The 21784-nt window shown below is 41.6% G+C and overlaps 1 protein-coding gene across 8 annotated transcripts in view; it reads right to left on the bottom strand.

The window, feature by feature from the left end:
* Positions 1-21784, bottom strand: part of MTMR7 (myotubularin related protein 7) — a 172363-nt gene that overhangs the window by 5539 nt on the left and 145040 nt on the right. For all 8 annotated transcript variants that reach the window (XM_072776180.1, XM_072776181.1, XM_072776176.1 and 5 more), the window contains 4 exons: positions 6829-6938; positions 5318-5443; positions 3347-3396; positions 894-1094 (listed from right to left, as the gene is read on the bottom strand). In XM_072776180.1, coding sequence (XP_072632281.1) covers positions 894-1094; positions 3347-3396; positions 5318-5443; positions 6829-6938 — 487 coding nt within the window. The remainder of the gene's footprint in view (positions 1-893; positions 1095-3346; positions 3397-5317; positions 5444-6828; positions 6939-21784) is intronic.

Genomic DNA, 21784 nt, shown 5'->3' with positions numbered 1-21784 from the left:
CTGAACTGTGAGATGTGTCCATTGTACAGATGAGGAAACCAAGGCAAAGAGATTTGAGCAGTTTCTAAAAGTCACATAGTCACAAAGACACATAGTGAGTGGAAGAGCCAGGATTCAAAGCCAAGCAAACACCATTAAAGTGACTGGTCCATCACAGCAAACCACAAAACAGTCTAGGAAAACAGTTGAGCTTGAAGGATGCACTCTGGTACTTTTCATCATTTACCATTTACCCAGAATCACACTTGAAGTTCCTGAGAGAACAGTGGAGTCCATTTTACTTGAACTGATCATTTCCAATATTAAATCTGATATTATTAGACACCACAGTTAAAATCATTGTATGAAAATTTGAAAACTGTTCTCTCATTGTAGTTCCTAAAGCATTTGGCTATTAAGTTTTTGACTTTGCAATTTATTTTATTTTATTATTTATTTATCTTTTGCAATTTATTTTAAATTCTACATTTCATTGATTCTCCCTCTGGATAAAAACAATACAGTTTTAATCTGAATAAAAGAACGGCTTGCGTTTGAAATGTGCTTTCCCAGTTAGATTTGCAGGTCTTACTAAGACAGTATATCCACTGAAGATATCTAACTTTTTTCTTTTAAATGCAAAAATCACATTCTCTGACTCCAGGAAATTTCCTTTCACTATGAGAGCATCAAGTCTACCATTCTGTCTGTAGATATCACTGGGGCAAATGAGCTTGTGTCTATCTTTGTCGGCTGCTGACATTAAACCATTTATGAAGTGATGTCAGAAAAAAAAATAACTTTAAAATGTTGCTATAGATATGTAGCTAAAATAGTCTCCAGAATGTTAAAACGCCATCTGAAATTCTCAATCACAAAATCCTTAGATAAAAATTAAACAACCAAACACTTACTTGAGTTCTTGTCGCTCCTTTTGGCTATTACATAAGAAGTTTCCGAACTGGCAGGAATAAACATGGTGTTGAATGTGAATCAAAAATCTCTCATTGAACTCAAAGGCACAGGGAAATTGTTCCATTAACTGCCAGACACACTCAATGAACTGATCAATAACTGGAGAGATTTCTTTTGGATCACCATCTAGATTGCCATATCTATGAAAAAAATATTAGAGACTTTATAGCAAGTTGGGTTTTTTTTTTTTAAATTATAAAGCTATGAATGCAAAAGCAATCACAAAAGAAACCTCAGTTTTTAAATAAACATATAAACCTGGAGGGCAGAAGTGGAAAAAAATTAACTTCTTTAATTCTACTTTTAAGAGAAGCTTTGAGCTGAAGGTCTGGCTATAGAAGGGACACACAGAAAAGAAAGCATTAGTGCAAAAGGTAAAATTCAAGGGAACTTTCCATGGCAAAAAGTTTGTTTGTTTGTTTTGAGCATCCTTTAGTTCAAGTTTCAAAAGTACATCAGGATTTTTTAAGTAAATCTTCCACTTTATTTAATTAGCAATTTGGGGAAGTGTGGGAAGAAATATCTAAGCAACATTAGAGGTTTTTGCTTTTGCTCTATTTTGAAAGGGAAGAGGAAGAAAGACATCTTGAAAAAATTGTGGTTTCCCAAGTTTCTCAGGATATTTCTAGAGCAATGTTAAAACCTGTCACATAATTTATTTCCCATCTGGTAATTCCCATATTCCCAGACTCCCATATACCTTTATATCTCCCATCTTTGTTTTTCAAAAGTATTTTAGAATCTCCTTCACATTTGTATTGATTTTTTTTTTTTAATAGGTTTCATGCCCTTCACTGAGCCCAATGCAGGGCTTGAACTCACAACTCTGAGATCAAGACCCAAGCCAAGATGAATCGGATGCTCAACTAAGCCACCCAGGCGCCCCTTCTATTGATTTTTAAATGAAGGCTGCATAGTCTTTACACTATTATGTGCTATTTGTGAATTTTAGAATCCAAAAGAATGATTTGGGTATCATTACATTGAAAATAACAATAGAGAACCTCATCTGCTCAGCAATGGATAACCAACTTTAGGAAGAGAAATGAGTGAATATCACCTTAGGAGTTTTTCCAAGAGTGAAAATATTAGAAACTGTCCGAAAACTTCTTAAAAGTTTGAGTTCCACTCAACTTGGTAGCTTTAAAAATGGTTTCCTCATAAAACAATTATATAGCTAGTCTTTTAGCCATTTCCACATTTTTTCTGTCCATATATCCTCTATCTCAGAGATGCTAACTGCCATAAGATAGTAGAACCCCAACACTGAAAACAATGTGACCTTAAGAAGGTTACTCAAGGGGCACCTGGCTGGCTCAGTCGGTAGAGCATCTGACTTAATCTCAGGGTGGTGAGTTCAAGCCCCACTTTGGGCATGGCACCTACTTAGGAAAAAAAAGAAAGAAAGGAAGTTACTTTAAATGTTTGTGGGCTTTAATTTTCTCATTTATAAAACAGAATCATTGTGTTTTCCTGGAAAAATAATTTCAAAAACAATTCTAGAAGACCACAGAAAATGATTAATGCTAAATGCAAAAGTTACACAATTAAATATGGGCAGTTCCATGAATTTAGAATTTACTTTAGGAACACTGAAACAAAAATGTGTATTTAAAATATTATTAGCATGTTGCCTAAAATTTTAGCTCTAAAAGACTCGATTACCCCAGCATTAAGAGCTTGATTAAACACCTGTCAGGCATTATCAACCCTGTCACCAGAAGGGACACTGGTGGCTCTAGAAACAGTAACTTCTATTTACTGAAAGCTTAGTATGGGTAGGCAAGGAACTAGATTAGTTAGCAATGCCTTGCTATAGCCCTGTGGAACAGGGAGGGTATCCCCATTTCACAGATGGGAGGGAGGCCCAACACTCCGGACAGATGCCCAAGGCCACACAGCTAGTAAATGCCACAGTCTGGGTTTGGGGGCTGAATCTGACTCCAAAACCCAGACCAGCAGCCTTCAGGAACTTTCTGCAGACATCTGAGACAAACTCCAATTTAATTCCCAGTGTGAAAGGTCAAAGAGAAACTGTTCCACAGACATATCACACCTTATAGCTTAGAGTAAGTATCTGCACTTCAAAAATGGAATAATTTAATGAATCAAATGCATATGGTAGGAAAAAAGGAAAAATCGGTTCTCAGCCAATTAATAGCATTCTGTCTTTCCTGGAGCAATTTAACATTATTTGGTTCTGCTCAACAAATAAATACCAACAGTAATTAGAACTTCGTTTATCTGTGTTACAACATATATAACTAACTTTTTGAATAAGATACACAAAGAAAATAAGGCTGTTTTCCCCCACTCAATTAAAAACTTAAAAAACAGATTTTTTTTTTATCCTACACATTCAAATCAACAGATTTTTAAGTTTTTTTTTTACCTGTGATTAAACTTATGACCAAAGGAAATCCAGTCCTTTTCAATTAATACCTATACAAAAAAGAATATATAAATATCATGGAGAGAAGCAAACAAGGAAAAATAAGAGACCCCAACCATCAATGTTGAAGGATTCAAAGGTTCTTAGAGAAGTCACTCCTCGGGTAGCCTGCAGATAAATGAGCACTCATTGTCCACCCATATAGAGATGCATAGCAGAAGGGTAAAGTTGAAGGTCATCCACAGGAAGGGTAAATGGGAATGGATACATGAAAAGGTAATAGCAGCACCCACTGAGAGCTTTCTAGAAAGCACTGTTCATATTGCTCATATATAATCTCATTTCATTGTGGGACAAGTATGATCACTCTCATTTCTCAGAAGGGAAAACAAAGAAGTTAAATACTAAGATCACACAACTAGGAAGTGGTTGATGCTACCTCATAACCTAGCTCTTTCTACAGCAAAGCCCATCTCAGAAAGTACCAACCTCCTTACAAGAGGTAATAGGAATATTTTCCTGTGATTTTTACCACACATTAGACAAATTCTAAAATGTTGGGGGTTTGGGACATAATGGAGGAGTTTCAACCTGCTTTGGAGTTGGGGTAGCATAGGTTTATAATCTTCAATTGTCTAGATTTTAAAAAGAAATAATATAGACCAATCCCATCACTATCACCAATGCTCTAAAATGGCCAGAGATTTTCCCTTACAAATGTATGGAGTGGTTGAAGTTTGCCCTTGACAATATGTAAACTTAATGGGACAGAATCAAGAACCAATAATGGTAGAGGATGGTGTGAAGGAGTGCCTGAGCCGGAGACCCTCCACTCTCCAAATGGAATGAAGGAATCCAGGGGAGGAGTCTAAAGCTGAGAGATCAATCTGAAGTCTCAGTGCTCTCACAGGTAATTGGAAGTTCCCTGACACAAAAAAAGAAAAAGCCTATAAAGGAAACCTGCCTCTGCCTTTTCTCTCTTGTCCCTAGAGTGTCAGCGGGTATTACTTGATGAAGGAGATCTAGCAGTAGAGATATCCCATTCAGGCTCCTCTGTCAGCATCTATCCCTAGCATGGATTCAGGATCCACTGAAGCACTTTCTACCAAACCATGGTGCCAGAGGCAAGAACCAGGTAATCTTCCAGTCACTAGGAAGCCCCTGCCATCATGTTAAGAACAGGGCTCCAGCCGGGCCAGAGATTCACCATCCCAGCAACTACACAGATTCTGCAGGTGGAAGTAACACGTCGCCCTGTGATGCACACCTAAAAGGTGAAAATCTAGGAAAGGGTGTACTCATAATTTCAACAAAGAGCACAGAAACAAACTTTCAATACTCTCATCCAGAGTTGTGAAGGACTATCTAAAAAATCAAAGTAGTAAATAAAAAGGTTTTCCTCTCAAGGACTTTGCATGTACAATACAGAAGACTTTTTATCTCCAAATATTTTTTCCTGGAAAGTATTTTCTACTACATGTTTACATGTTACCTCAAGCTTAAGATATTTGTGAGCAAATAATGTATAAAGATATTTTATATTTTATAAACTATTGAATATATTCTGTATTTGCCCCCAAATTCACATTGAACAGCACCAGTTTGAATTGGTTCCAACATCCCAGAAATTCACTTTTTTATTCCAAGACCAATTTTCTACATTTATTTATTCATCCATTCATCCATTCATTCATTCATGAGAAACACACAGAGAGAGGCAGAGACATAGGCAGAGGGAGAAGCAGCTTCCCTCTGAGGAGACCGATATGGAAGGAACTCTATCCCAAGCCCTCGGGATCACGCTCTGAGCCAAAGGCAGATACTCATCAACTGAGCCCCAACCTTTTCTCCTTTAATCTTGCTAATCTACTATGAGAAAAATAACAAGGGAAGAGAAAGAAGTTGCCCGAAAGAGAGGTCCATTCTGCTAGAGACCCGGTGTGGGCCGAGTGGCCTGGCAGCCACACTCACCATAAAGCCCTTCAGGGTCCGGTAATGCGGGTCCAGCAGGAGGCTGGCCACTGAGCACACTTGGGCAGTCCTGTCCCAGCCATCTGAACAGTGAACAAGCACGCTTGCCCCTTCCTCTGAAACTGCCTAAAAAACACAGAATCAGCAAAGAGTCAGAAAGAATGGCTACAGAAAGGAAAAATGTCTCATCAGAACCAGTTTTGGTTTTATACCTACAAAAAGAAAAGAGAGGAGAAGAAAAACCAACAACAACAAAAAAAACCAGACAGCTAATTTAGTGTTCACGCGCCATCCATTAGGGTAGAGCCCAAGGAGTGGTTTGGTGCTGGCAACCAAAACTTTTCCAACCTATCATACCCAGGCGCTACCCCCCCAGACCACTACAGCTAAGCACATGTGGTACAACAAAAGCATGCTTCCTGCCCAAACGTGTCCTGGCCCACCTTCTACCCTTCCCTCCCCTCCAGGTTCCCTTAAGAGCTTTCCAATACTGCAATTCTGCAGCTGCTACTGGTCTCAATCATTTCCAAAAAGGGAAAGACACAAAAATTATAAGAAGTACAACTATGAAAGTAGAGATAAAAGGATAGGAGTCAAGTCATGCATCCAGGGGTGGGGGAAGGAAGAGAAAACAAGGTAAAAGTTATAGCAGCAAGTCTCAAAGAAAAGAATTTCTATTTGCTATTGCAAATGCACACACAATTTTTAGCTGAGTATCCTGGCAGGAAATGTAAATTGGGCAACATGGCAGAGATTGCAGCATAGCACTTTGAAGTACCAGAAATTCTGTTTATTCTTATTTATTCATTTTCTGTGTCCCATGCAAGCTCTGTAAGAGAGGAGACTTGATCTGGTTTATTCAGCATTGCATGCTCAGCACCTATAAAAGTGACTGGCACTAAATAAATTCTTGGGAAACAAATGAATTATCTAATAAAGGGGAGCATATCATATCCTCAGAAAAGGCATGGCTGTCTCTAGGTATAAATCTGAGAGGGATTTATAAAAACAACCAACAAAAAACATCGAGAAACAAAATAGACAACACATTCAAACCCTGCTTACATGGAAGTTGCAGCAACGCTGTTCCTGTGGCAGAAGGGAACCTGCCTACCAGGTTTGGAAACCTGACCTGCCCTCATGACAAAGGAGTTGCTGTTTACTAAGATGGAAGCCCGGCCTTGGTCCCTGAGGCGTCACACATTTGGATGTATGCACTCTCCTACAGAAAATTCTTTCCTCCAATTAGGACCAAGCCTAACCAAAGAGAGAACACTCTAAACAATGTTTTATCATTTACTGCTGTGCTAGCATACCATCAGCAGAGCACTGTCCTCTCTTCTGCAAAGTCACATGTTAAGAGGCCAAGCATTGTGGTCTGCAAAGCCAGCTCCCCACTCAGCGAGCCACAGCTTCCTTGCGGGGAGGGGGGCAGCCACAGCAGATTGGGAGCAAATGGGATCTCTGTTCTGAAGTCAGAGTCCCCCAGCTGCTCTGCCCTTACTACGTACCTTTGCAATGAAGATTCCTGCATCCATGATGGCCTTAATGTGCCTTAACCAGCCAGAGTTCTCCAGCCCCCACAGAAAGTCACTCATGGAGGGAGACTGAAGCTCACACACTGCAAGATAAATCATGTCATGAAAGCAAAATAATGGCAAGCTCTTACTTTACATACGATCATATTTGCAGGTAGTTTGTTAATGATTCCTTCGTTGTATTTCCTGGAAGAAACTACATCAGGATAAATGACCATACTTACTGAAGTTCTCCTAAACCACTTGAAGTAAGGCACTTCTACGTTCTGTGGTCACAGGGGAGGCTGCATTTGTTCAGCAGTATCATACTTGTAAAGTTTAGACCCCAATATTAATGAAAATCATTGACTGTGACCATCGTAGAGGTCCAGCAGAGAAGATCTATCTACCCTTCCAGCAAAGATATTGGCAGTGGACCACTATCTCTGGTGTACGTGAATGAGCGTGCTACAGAGGAAAGTTCTTGTGACGAACCCCAGCGCCTGCCCACTCCGAACTCCGCAGCACTCGACCATGTCAGTTGAGGACCACTGTGAAAACACAGAACTAACCGAAACATCTCAGAAGGAAATGTTCCAACTCCTCTTGCCAACAACCCCCACCAACTGGGAGTAAAAATGAGATCCTGTCCTTCTGAACTGCTGCTCTAACATCAAGTTAGGAGGTTTCCCCTTGAAAAGAAAGGTCATCTGGAATCATAATGATATCTATATTTACACAACTAAGGCGGGTGTGTCAATACTTCTATATTATCACAAGAAATTTCAGCTCCAGAGCTTACTTTTAGTTAACGTAAAGCACAAAAAAGCTTCAGAGCTAGCGTTCTGACTACGTATCAGAAATATTACAATTCCAAAGTGTATGGGTTTTATACGTATGAAGTAGTTTTAAGGAGTCCTCTAAATCAACCAATGACAAATAATGTTCCATGAAAATATCTGCTTGTTGGCTGAAGTACATTTTATTGTACTCTGTGGTGCAGTGACACATGCAGGGAGCATGGAGCCCTTTCTCCCACTCCCAGTGCTGTCAGTACACAGCTGCATAGTCTTGCACAAGTCATTTCAACTTTCTGAGCCTTGGTTTCTTCATGTTTAAAATAGGGAAGGTGTACTAAACCATATCTCAGTGTCCTTCCAACTCCAACCTCCCAGATTCAACTGTGTTAATTTTTTAAAGTACTGCACACTCGGGCGTGCCTGGTTAGCCCACTCAGTTAAGTGTTGGATTCTTGGTTTCAGGCTCAGGCAGTCATCTCAGGGTCATGAGATGGAGCCACCACCACCGGTCCAGCTCTGTGCTCAACCTGTGGAGTCTGTTGTCCCTCTCCCTCTCCTTCTCCCGACTCATGTTTGGGTACTTTCTTTCTAAGTGAAATATTAAAAAAAAAAAAAAAGTATTGCACATTTGGAATAGAGTAACTGTTCATTACAATATTTGTCAGCTGTCCTTTCCTCAAATGTGCCACATAAGAGAAGGTTCACTCTCATTTCCCGCAATCTAAGAGCCACATTAAAAAAAAAAAAGAAAGAAAACACACAAGTGATTAAATTCTGAGTCAGAGATGACAGCAATGATGAAGAAAATAACACCAAAATTCCCGGCAAAGGCTCTACTTAACCATGTTATAAAGTAGTTTAGGCAAAATTTCAAACTCTTGCCCAGCTGGAAGCACAGCTCTCCGGGGACCTAATCAGCAGCTAAAGAACTGAGTTCTCTCTGGCCCTGCTCTGACCCCCGAGCATGGTCCCTTTGTCTGGGGTTACGGTGCTGTTCCCTCCGGCCCATATCACCACCTGCACGAGAGCACACCGCCAGTATCGATGATAAAGCACGTGCGGAACAGGACGGGGAAAGGTGCTTTGCTGAAGCTCAGTGAAAAATACACAGACTGATGGATAGAATCGAGCTCTATGGGTCAGCCCCGCCGCCCTGGGCACTCAGCAGTAGGCTATTTCCAAGGTTATGGTCTCCTTGGTCATTAAAATGTGTTATGAAATATTTGAACATATAAAAGATTTTAAAATAATATAATGGACACTCAGACTGGCCACAATCATTTCAGATCTCTTAAAAAAAAAAAAAAAAAAGAAAAGAAAAAAATGTTACAAATAAAGTCCCATGTTCCTATGTCCTCTTGCTCTTCGGCCTAAAGTCTATGAACATTACCAGGCAGGTTTATGCCCCTTCACTATTTACTAGCTGTGTAATCTTGGACATTTAGCCTCTCTGCGCCTCAGTTTCCTTGGCTATATAAAGTGAGGATAATAACAGCCCCTAGAACAAAGAGTTAACTTATATGTTAGCCCTCATGACTATTAATTATCCTCATTCCCACTTCTAGCCTTGGCAACTTGATCTTTTTATCCAACATTTTATTACTGAGACAGCCATATTATACAACTAGATTTCACGCATTTCACAAGCACATAACACCCCACTCTAAATATATCTCAGATTATGTATCCTTTCCCCTACAGTTGTTAGTTGGTTCTTTTTTTTATTTAAATTCAATTAACATATATTATTAGTTTCAGAGGTAGAGGTAATTCACCAGTCTTACATAACACTCGGTGCTCATCACATCACATGCCCTCCTTAATGTCCGTCCCCCAGTTACCTCCCGTTCCCCCACCCACCTTCCCCTCCAGCAACCCTCAGTTTGTTTCCTATGATTAAGAGTCTCTTATGGTTTGTCTCCCTCTCTGATTTCATCTTGTTTTATTTTTTCCTCCCTCCTATGATCCTCTGTTGTTTCTTAAATTCCACCTATGAATGAAACCATGAGTGATAATTGTCTTTCTCTGATTGACTTATTTCACTCAGCATAATACCCTCTAGTTCTATCCACGTCATCATAAATGGCAAGATTTCCTTTCTTTTTTTTTTGTAGTCATGTCTTCTTTTTCAATATTTATAAACAGTGCTTCAAAAGACATCTGTCTACAATCTCCGGGTGGAGAGTCTCCCTGTGCATGCATTTCAGTAAGTGAAATGGGCTGGGTCAGCGGATCCCACCAGGAATCGCGGAGCCGCTCCAGGAGCTGCTGCATCCTCTCCAGCAGCCTGGGATTAGTCCCTCCTCCCACACCCTACCCAACACCTGCTTCTGCCAGTGCTTTCGGTGGGGCCACTGTTACTTCTCTAAGGTGATTAATGCCAGTTTGTTTTCATGTCTTCTACTGTCTGGATGAATCGGTTTTTTCTGGATTCATTAGGTTCGCTTCCTTGCTTGCGCGTGTGCTTATGTGTGTGCGTGTGCGTGTTGTCTCCGTCTTCCATGGTGGGCTTTCCCCAAGTGTCCGGTGACCTCTGTCCATTTATACGTAAGCGCTGGGTGCACTTGCAGGTCTCTTAGCTGTGGGGCTTTGCTGTGTGAGAAGTGGGGGGCCTGAACCCCCAAACTTCAGGTTCGGCAACTGTTCTCTTGGAATGGCTGCAGGTCCCAGGGAGGGATGTTCCGATGTCTGAGTGACTCAGTAAGACCAGATGCCATGTGCTCAGAACAGGGCTGGGAGGTGAACCATGGGGAATCTTCTTCCATTCTCGTTTACGTACTGCCTCCTTTTTTGGCCTGGTATTTCCTGCCCCCTCTTCCAGCTACGCCTGCTGTCTGGGAGCCCAGAGTCTCTCTAGTCAACTTTTCCAGAAAGTTCACTCATCCTCCCTCGTGAAGGTGAGGTAAGAGCCTTCACTGGGCAGCACAGGTGAGGGAGGAGGCTGGGGGTCTAAGGACGAACAGTCAATCAGTTCACCTGTTTCAGAGGAACCTCATGCTTCATTCTGGAGCTTTCAGAGGGTCTGCGGGATTGTCGGGCTTGCTTCGGTGTTTCTCACACCCCCACCATAAATTTCAGCTTCTGTCTCGTCGGTTCACTCACTGTTATTACTCATCCATCTATTTTCCAGCGTTGACATTTTTGTTGCTGCCACATCCTTTCCCGTTATCCCACTGTCTCACTCTTCTGTGTTTTGCTTTTTTTTTTTTAACCACTTCCTTATCATTTTAGTGGGGGTGCAGGGAGCGGGTGAATACATGCCTCAGTACGCTAAATATAACCGGCAGCAAGGCACGGTCAAATGTGGGGTCTGTGTGAGTCGGAGTTGGAATGGGGATTAAACTGAGCCATTAAAAAAAAAATCCACTTGTGGACGCAGGGTGGTGACCAGGATGCCTGGGCTCCACATGAGGAAAATAAAAATTTATCCTAAGAAAATAAAAAAAAATTGAAAAATTTAATTTTATCCTGAGATGTTGAAATGCTAGGTCGAGTCTTGATATGTGGTTGGGATCCAAAGGTATCTTTTCCTTACATGTGAGATTCCCTAGTTGAGAAATTACCATGTCTGGGCAGCAGCCTCATGATCCCTGGCAGCAGCAAACCAACAACTGCTCAAGAGCAACACTTCCATAATTTTGTGGGATTGCACAGGTTAACTTCACTGAAGATAAGTATAAAAAATTACAACACACCAGAGTACAGTATTCTCAGGTAAGAGCAAAGAGACACAGGAGAAAAGGTACAGGATTAGCACCCCAAGAATATGATACAGTAGAACAGTAATCTGAACCTCGGTTTCATATCACTGAATTGGAGCAGAAGAATGGAAGTCTCCACCAACGAAACACAAAATGCATCGCTTTCCCGACGTGTTTGAGTTCACGCTCCTAGCAGCTGGGGAAAAGCATCATGTTAGCCACCACGGTGGGGCTGCATGGTTGGTCACCTCGGCTAACTCACAGCCAGGATGCCCACAGTCCCCCTTCCAGGGTCCCAGGTAAGGATCCACCGCAGGCATCTGCAGGATATCTGGAAGGCAAAAATGAAGCAGTGCAGACTCCCCGTGCTTAACTCTGTAGGGCAGTGCAGACTCCCTACTTTATTAACATCAGGGAAGACAGTTCTAGAAAGGAAACAGGACCAGAGCACTTTTATAAAAAAAAGCCTCAGCTAAGAGAATAATTACACAACAAAACTGTACACACTGAATAAGGAGCTAATCAAAATTGTGATTTAACTCTCTGAGGCAGATGAGGGATGTGAGAGGTCAGCCATCCTTCCTCTTCCATAGAGGGACGTCGGCAGACGCTACCCAAAGTGGAAACATCAGGCAACAGCAGTGAACTCAGGTGACACTGGAAACATGCAGGCCAAGGCCTAAGGTAAGAGGAAGCGGTTTCCTGAGAAGCAGGAATGGAAGTGGGCATGGCTGGGGAAGAGGATGGCACTTTGGCTCTTGCTTTGGTTACACACATAGAATTATATGATTTTTTTATAACCCTCTATAATTACAACACTTTTTGAAAAATGAAAAGCAAATCTAAACAAAATCTGAAGTTCTCAGCCTTCACTGAAGGCAATGTCCCCCCCCTCCCCTCCCCCAACTCTTCCCTTCTGGTGGGTGGGGAGTTCCTCATATTTCTTTTCTAAACGTTTTGTGATAGAATTTACTTACAGTACAATTCACTCACTCAAAGTGTTCGTTGATTTTTAGTATATTCACAGAGTTGTGTATCCATCACCATATTCAATTCCAGGATGTTATCACCCCCAAAAGAAACCCATTAGCAGTCACCCATTTTCCCTGTCCGCCAGCCCTAGGCAACCCACTAATCTACTTTCTTTCTGTATAGATTCGCATATTCCAGATACTTCATCTAACTGAATCATACAACATTTGGCTCATTGTGAGTGGCTCCTTTCACTTAGTATAATGTTCCCAAGGTTCATACAAGTTGTAGCATATAAGTACTTCGCTCCTTTTTAAGGCCAAATATTTCACGGAATGGGTTTGCCACATTTTTTAATCCATTCATCGGCTGATGGGCATTTGGGTTATTTCTACTTCTGGGCTCTGATGCATAATGCTATGAACATTCACATACAAGTTTTATGTGGAAGTATGCTTCATTTCTCGTGGGGACATACCTGGGAGTGGACTCTCTGGGTCACATGGTTTAACCACTTGAGAGGCTTCCAGATAAACTGTCTCCCACAGCGGCTGCACCATGTTACATTCCCCCCAGCAATGTGTGAGGGTTCCAATGTCCCCACCTCCTAGCCAACACTTGTTATCACTTGCCCTTTTGACTATCGCCTCCCTAGTGGATGTGCAGTGGTATCTCACCACAGTCTTGATTACCTGATGGCTTATTCCTCTTCTGTCTTATAAGTTCGATATTCATTTAAGAAAATGTTTGCTGGGCAGCCCCTGTGGCCCAGCGGTTTCATGCTGCCTTCAGCCTGGGATGTGATCCTGGAGACCCGGGATCGAGTCCCATGTCAAGCTCCTTGCATGGAGCCTGTTTCTTTCTCTGCCTGTGTCTCTGCCTCTCTCTCTGTGTGTGTCTGCCATGAATAAATAAATAAAATCTTAAAAAAAAAAAAAAGAAAGAAAATGTTTGCTATACTTGTCTGGCACTTCTAGGTGTTCTTATTAGAGGGTGTTTCATATTAACTTAATCTGATATCTTGGGGAAATGGGAAAACCTCCGGGTTTCACTTAGATTTTAATTTCATGTGAACTAATCTGTGCATCTTAGTATTAATCATGATGTATGCAGGGGCAACAGCTCAACAGCCCTGCTCAAGGCCATGGGCTTCAGAGTCTAACCTTCTAGCATTCAAATTCCAGCTCAGTCTCCACCCAGCCACACAACTTGGGGCTAGTTACCCAAGCCTTGATTTCCTCCAGGGTGCCAGGGGGATAAAAAACTTTCCTCAAAGAGTAAATTGAAGGGTAATATGAGAGAAAATATTATGCTGAGAGATAGAAGACTCAGAAATGGTAGCTATGAAATACGCTTTATTATTTGTTCATCTAGTGTGGTGCCCTAAGAGGTAGGAGGTACAGACTCATTCACACCTGACCTCAAAGTGTTAGGAAGGTTAGGACACAATGTGATCAATGGAAGGAGAGCACAAGTCTTCTGACCAAAGCCTAGAGTTTCTGCTACTATACCATGGCTACCCTGGTGGCTTTAACTAGAAATGGTACTACTACTATTAATAATAATAGCAAAACTTAAATAGTGCTTACCAGATGCTAGACATTCCTCCAGGTGCTTTATATACAGTCATAACAATCATATGAAGAAGGGACTCTTATTATTGTTATTTTTTTATTATAAAAGTGGAAACCAATGCAAGGAGAGGTTAAGTAACTTGTCCAAGGTCACCAGCTGATAAGCAGTGAGGCTGGGATTCAGTCTGACTCCAAAGTCCATGCTCTTAAGCAATGTCTATCGATCTCAGTTATATTATTTTTTGCAATTCAAACACGAACCACTCTAAATGTTCCTTGCCTCCCACATACTATCAGCTTAAAGATTATACATTTTGTCACTTAGAACTGTACCATCCAGTGTAGCAGCTGCTAGTCACACGTGGCTGCTGAACATCTGAAATGGAGCAAAGTCTGAACTGAGACATGCTGTGAGCACAAAGTGTGTCCCAAATGTCAAAGACAGTATGAAAAAGAGAATAAAAAAATATCTCACTAATAGTTTTTGTAGTGACTACATGTTGAAATGATAATATCTGGGACAGGGCAGCCCAGGTAGCTCAGCGGTTTAGCGCCACCTTCAGCCAAGGGTGTGATCCTGGAGACCTGGGATCGAGTCCTACGTCGGGCTCCCTGCATGGAGCCTGCTTCTCCCGCTGCCTGTGTCTCTGATTCTATCTCTCTCTCAAGAATAAATGAATAAAATCTTTAAAAAAATAATATCTGAGACATATCGAGTTAAATACAAATGTAGCATAAAAATTAATTCACCCATTTCCCTTCCCTTTTTTTGACACGGCTACTAGAAAATGTAAAATTACAAATATTGTCTACACGCGTGACTTCCATTACAGTTCTCTGGGACAGCAGTGATTTAGATGGCTCGAGGAAGATTAACCTGATTAGCAGTCTTCAAACGTTCCTGCACGTGCACCCCTGCAATAACGTTTGAAATGATGCACTCTCTCCTGCACCCTCCGATAAAACACCATAAGACTGAGGATGTGTTAAAGGGTGTGTCTGTCTTTTGTAAAGTTGGCAAAAGGGCAACCAGAAGGGGGAGGTGGCAAAGGAGAGGCGGCTTCCAGCCCAGGCCAAGGAGCGTTCCAAGGGGCAGCAGCTTTAGGAATGAGAACACATCAAAGTCAATGCCGTGAAGCCAGCTAGCCAGGGCGCACCTCGTAAGTCTTCTCGCAAGTTCAGCTGCGTGTACCCAGTTTGAAGACAGACTGTGGACTCTGATGCAAAGGCAGGACGACAGCCTCCCGATTAAAATTGGGCAAGCCTGCCTTGCCCGCCAAGTGACACTGCCCAGCAGTACCACTCGGTTCCTGCAGGGGACAGGCTCGCCTCTGCCTGTGCACCCAGCCCGGTGGGAAGGCCTGAAATTCCAGCACGGCCTGGGACCTCCCACCACTCCCTGGGCGCCTGCTGTTTGGTCTTTCTGTTTAACCCCAGGCCATGACCCAAAGTGTTCAACTTAATCCTAAAATACACACATTCCACCACGTAGAGTCTCAGGACTCCACTGATTCCTTTAAATCTTCCACAGATAACATTACCTTGCAAACACTCTTTTCTCCCCCCTTTTCACTAAAGAGGCCGAACTTTCTGGTTGTTATTATAGGGCTTAGGGCTCGTTGGCATTCCTGTTTACTTCAAAAGGTCCGGGGAGCCTGAGGGATATCTTGGCACCCAAACTCTGAAGCTCAGCCCAAGAACAAATGATCCTTTTCACCTTCTCTTCCCACAAGGCATGGAAATGACAGCAAGTTTAAAAATAAAGACACCAGGCTTTCCAGCTAACCTGGAGATGGGTCTGTGCCAAAATCAAGAGAGGCATAGACAGCTCACAGAAACGAGGCCCTCACATGTACTGCCAGAGAGAACGTTCCAGTGTTGCCCTCTCCGTTTAGCTCACTCAGCAAGGGGACAAGCTGCTGTATTTCCTGCCAGGCCAGCTCCTTTCTTCCCACACCGAGAATGGCTCCTCGTTGAACATTCCTGTTTTCAGGAACACTAAAACTGTGTACGTCAAGTAGAATAACCTCACCAGGTTTTCAAGCAAGGTAACCACTGCGAGGGTGTGAGGGCCAAATGCTGAGCGGCCGGGTCAGAGCAAACAGCTCTGGAGATGATTAATACACGGGACAGATGGGGGAACACTTGAGACTCAAACAATCCGTGCCTGCATTTTTAAATATAAAACTAGTGGATTTGTTTGGATAAACTCAGGATAAGGCAGAAATACCGATTTGTTCACTCTTGTTGCCAAACCCAAACCAATATTTACAAACCATTTTGCTGAACGAAGTTCATTTCAGCTGACATCAGAGGCATATGCCACAGAGAATCGCACTTAGTACTCGCTGGGAGTTTAATGCCCAGGTCTAACAATATTTGTTTTACATAAAAGGGCAACCATATCCCCTAAACACATATAGATAACGCTAAAAAGAGAAAAGATAGATGATTACAGGACATAAGAAAATAAGAGATAAGAGGAAGAAGAAATCTATTTGGAAGAAAAAGAGCCTTGGGTGATCTTCTTTAGAGAGTTCCTAACACCAGTCTCATTTCTCCGTGTACAGTTGGGGCAGGGGGGGATAGGGAGGCTGCAAAGGTGGTCTCCATTTGAACCCCCACAGGTTCGCTCTTTTTTGTCTCCTAAGACCTAAAGTTGAAAATTTCATGGCACTCCCTTAATTACCAGCAGGATAGCCTCCTGCGTTCTGCTGATGGTTTGATTTGTCCCTTTCCTGTTTTGGAGTCAAAATGCCAGATCCGATGAGACGATCTTCAAAGAACTGGTAAAAATGTAAAAAAAAAAAAAAAAAAAAAAAGAAAGAAAGAAAAAGAAAAAGAATAACAAAGAACTGGTAAAACGATAATAATTTCCCTTCACTGAACATCCTGGCAGGTGAACCCATTAAAGAAGACTTAACGATGGCCTGTGACATGGAAATGTCTGGTTAAGCCTGTTTTACGGTCTGCCATCTACTTAGAGCCCACCATGGTGACATAGAATGAACTTCTGAGCTCTGCGTGAATTGTATTCAATTTATCAATGTTAGTGGTATGCACTTCCCTACCCAGGCCAAGCAACATGGCCCCTCTCTTAGAGAACTCTACGTTAACTAGGGAGTTTCGCATATTAGCATCTCCACTGAATACCAACAAGATTAGTGATTATTCTTTAGAACAATTCCAGCCTTGTGCATGATGTTATTTTCTGGAATTGCCATATAATAATTCTATGAAACCCATGCTTGTACAGCCTTGCTTTCTTTTAAAGAATTTGTTGATAATATAAATTAGTAAGATGCAATCAAGCCTAAATTCTTTATATCTTTGTTAGCACTGCCTAAGTTGTAGCATAGAAAACACTGTACACAAGCACACACGTGCATGAGTATGTGTATGTCCAGCTACGAATAAACATGAACGTGTGTATAAATCCATGTATATACACGTGTTCCGGTAATATTAATTACCATTGGCCTACAGGAAATCAAGCAGCAGGTTCACAAAAGAATGCCCTCAGCATTTATTAGCTTTGCATGTGAATTTGTCTAAAAACACCAGTTGTGGCAAACAAATAAATAAGTGTGTGCCCATTTATATTATACCTACTATATGCAAGGCTTGGTGTTTGGTGGTTTTCTCTCAATGACCTGACACAACCTCCCATCTACAGTAGGTCTGATTTTCTCAACTTATCGAAGAGGTACAGGTTCAGATGCCAGTGGCCCAGTAAGTACACTGTGATAGGAGTCTCATTCCCTTGACTCCAATTTCCATATTTTTTCCAATAACAGAGAATAATTAAGTCAGCTTGCAAATTGAGCCAGGCAGGATGAGCAGGAAGTTAGCTGAAGGTAAGGCTGAAAGTCTAAACAGGGAACTGAGAGCAAATGGCAATACAGAAGTCTAGGCCGGGAGAAGATGCTAAGAGGCTGGGAAGTCAGGGTGGATGCAAGATATCGGCCAGCGGTCAGCACTGGAGAGAAGGCTCAGGGCTCCTGGACAATGAGGATGGTGACAGCAGATGATGGACGTGGTGAATAAGCAGCAGAAGTGGCAGGGAAGGGAGCGGATGGAGACTCATTCCACACCCATCATACCAGCTGCAAAAGCTGCCAGAACCAACATTCTCACCAAATCTCAAACCTCACTGTCACTACAAGCAAATACTGAACTGCCAAATCTCAACCTCAGCCTTATGGAAGAACAGCTTGCCTTGTCACTCAAATGAGTCACGTCTATCTTTAGTTGCAATGGGAGGCACTGTCTTCTATAAGCATTCCTTTTGTAAATGTCCTAGTTGTACAAAAACTGGCCATCGTGATTAACAAAATATAAAGCAGTAATTCTGAAGGTGAAATTAATCTTTGAAATGTCTCAGTGAATGTCAAGAGAAAGCATAATTAGGAATAAAAATAGTCCCTAGTCTGTCATTAAATCACTTTGTTTTCTCTTGTCCTCTCCTTGATAATGTCAAGAGAGAAAAAGTCTTTGGCGTGGACATCCAGTGAAAACACCGGACCCCCTGCCTTACCCAGGGACAGCCCTCAGTAACAAGCGAGCATCATCTTTTCTCCCCGCCCACGATTTTTACCCTACAACAAAATTAGCACTCTGTTTTGTATTAATGAATGAAACATCTTTCCGTCCAATGCCCAGCATGTAGAAAACTCTCAATAGCTGTTTGACGTACTGATGAATGTCTGAGCAAACTACGGTGCTCAGGACCCAGCTGGTACTGGGCTTGCTTCTCCACAGTCTCTCCCGTAAGGGTATTATTTACTCCCAATACAAGGATTGGAAAGACGGCTTTAAGAAGTTTACTTAGTCATCATCCAGTACCCAGCCAGTAAATAATTGAGCTGCACATACACCCCCAAGGCGCAGGCTCTTTCCTCCATGCCTTAGTGCTTAGGATATTATGGTCCAGATTAGCTGATACCACCCAGCACTCTATCAGCCACATTTTACATCCTCTTACAACACCACAGAGAGCAAGGTACACGCTCATGATCCATTTCTTGCCTCCAAGTGACCATGAATTGATAACTAGTAAAGCCTGACAGGACAGGTCTGTTGGTCATGCAGAATGCTCTTTGGAAAGCCTTAGACGTGAAGCGATCTAGCTCTATTTTAATGGGTAATAAGGTTTTTTTGCATGGAAACTCATGCCTTATTGCTAAATTTTGAAGGACAATAACCAGATTTTCAGCCAGGCCTTGACTGTCTCATCTAACAGGTTAGTAATTGAGGGAATTAATAGTGGTAAAAAGTCAAACCACAGAGAACGGAAACAAGATGAACTTCTGTTGCCTTTTATTAGCTCATATGTGGTAGAACTTCAACAACTTGTAGGCAGCATAATAGGAAACACTTTAAAATGAAGAACTTAAATCTGAATATCTATAAAGAGTTGAACTCCATTTCTTCCAGGTAGAAGTAGCCATCACCTCATAAAGACAGGAGGTGAGCAAGAAGGTATCCAACAAAAGGGGCATTTGAACTGAAAGCCACAACCCTAATTCTAAGCAGAGAGAAGTGTTTCATGGACCTCTTAGAGCTGGGTGTGTGAGGGACTGCTCCTTTCTAGACCTTGGTGTGCCCAAGGCAACTTGGCAGGGCAACCGGAGTGGTTAGTCAGATACCCATAATACTCGCTGCCTCCCATGATGTACTCAACATTCTCTGCTTTCAACTGTCCTTTCTACACCTAATGAAGGTTTTGAATAATGGGCCTCAGAACCTTCACACAGAGTACAAATCAGATATGCTCTCTGGGGCCATCTGATTTTGCCACAAAACGTTCTCCACTGTCAATGCCCACAATTCCGGGGGAAAAGACAAAAGTGGTTACACTTCGGGGTCCAATACAAAGATTTCCATCTTTTTAATTGCATTGACTCTGGCCCCCTTCAAACAGCTTTTCACTGTAGTATTGCCCAAATCGCTCAATGGACACTGGCCTTTCTTCTTGTGCTCTGGACCCATTACCATACGACCTGCCATCAGGCTGAGGTTTCTATCTCTGTAAAGTAATTTGCTGAGAAAACATCTACAAGGCCTGACAGGTGGTTTTGTAAATTATTTTTGACGGACTTTTGCTGAGTGGACAGTGACCATGTCACCAGGAAAGCACTTCCCTACCTCTGAAATTGCACTGTTTTACTCCATGTCTCTTGAATAAAGAAATTGAGAAAAGTTACAAAAAAAAAAAAAAAAAGCCTAGGACCCATCAAATACTTGTCTGGCTGCCCAACTTCATCCATAGTGCATTAACTGACCCATTTTATTCAGTACTTACTTCCAAGTGCAGTGTTGCTTCCCAAGAGAAAGCATAATACACTTTACATTAGAAAGCACTTTACAGTTTGCAAGGAATCTTTTCAATAAATCTGTAAGTTAGAGACAATACATCGTTCACATTGTTTTACAAATACCGGAAATGAGGTTTATTCACCTTTATTCAGAGACTTTTATAAAGCAAGAACCCAAACCTAGATCTTCTGACTCTTAGGCCAGGGCACTTTCTACCCAACCCGCTACCTAGAGAGGCCATAAAGTCAAGTGGTTAAGAGTGTGGCATCTGGATCCATACTGGTTAGGTGAAAATCTTGGTTCTACCACCTACTGTCATGAGCTGGCACGAGTTCCTTAGCTTCTGTATTTCCTCCATTTCCTTATCTGTAAAATGACTGTATTAAAAATAGCTCTAGCAAGACTTCCATGAGGACTACTTGAATAAATACACCTGAGAGAATTAAAATAATGTCTGGTACATAGTAATCACCTTGTAGATGTTCTAACACCATTACAACGTGGGGTGGTTATCTGTGAGCCTCTCCAATGCTGTACCCACATATCAATGAGGAATGCTCTAACGTGACAGGAGGTACTAGGCTCAAATCTTGCTTTGTTATGAGATCCTGGGAAGTGAATATTTTAAAAACTTTTAAATTAATTATGTAATATAAAAATATTTTTAAATATGGGGCACCTGGGTGGCTTAGTTGGTTAAGTGTCTGATTCGACAATAGCTCAGGTCTTGATCACAAAGTTGTGAGTTCAAGCCCCATGTTGGGCTCCACACTGGGTGTGGAGCCTATGTAAAGAAATAGACAGATAGATGGATAGATGGATATGAAATGTAATATGCTAGACTGTAGCACTGGAGAGTTATGCTTTGAAAAAATAAGCTGCCATGTTGTGAAGAGCATATATAGAAGTGTCCACATGGCAAAGAAATGTGGGCTTTCTTATTGACCGTTCCAATAAAAAGAGAAAATGTAGGGCACCATTTTATTATTTGAGGGAAAAACATTATATGATTGAAAAAGAAGGAAATAGAAAACAATTACAAAATTGCTATGTAACTGGAAGGCATCATTTCTGTCTCATTGGGAGATAGATATAAATACCGCAAAGCAACAAAGTTTGCTTCAGAACTTATAAATCAAAGTTAAAATTAAGTGAGCTCTATAAAAGGACCTACACCGGATGTGAACTTAGTCCTCAAGATCAGTTTCTGATGAAATATCCTGCAGCTCTTGCTCACAGAGCCAGAATGCAAGCAATTTTTTCTTCTCTGTCATTCAAAATCCATTCTTTTTTTTTTCCTTTTTTTTTCCTTTTTTTTCAAAATCCATTCTGATAATATTAATTAACAGTGGTTAAAAGAATCCAAGAAAATAATAACCATGAATAAAAGTTCACTATGCCTCTTCCTACCACATAACCAGCAGCATGAACCTTTCAATCTCTCTTGATGCCAAGGACAGCTGTTGGAAACAGAAAAAGCCCTAGAAGGTGGGTCTGGTTGCATCACTTCATCAGCTGAGCCTCCACAAGTGGTTTATAATTTACTTGGTAAAAACAGATAGTCAAACATTGGTCAAGTTCCCTG

This window comes from Canis lupus, chromosome 15 (assembly GCF_048164855.1).
Source record: "Canis lupus baileyi chromosome 15, mCanLup2.hap1, whole genome shotgun sequence".
In the NCBI taxonomy this organism is placed as follows: domain Eukaryota; kingdom Metazoa; phylum Chordata; class Mammalia; order Carnivora; family Canidae; genus Canis; species Canis lupus.
This window is presented reverse-complemented; position numbering and strand designations above follow the sequence as displayed.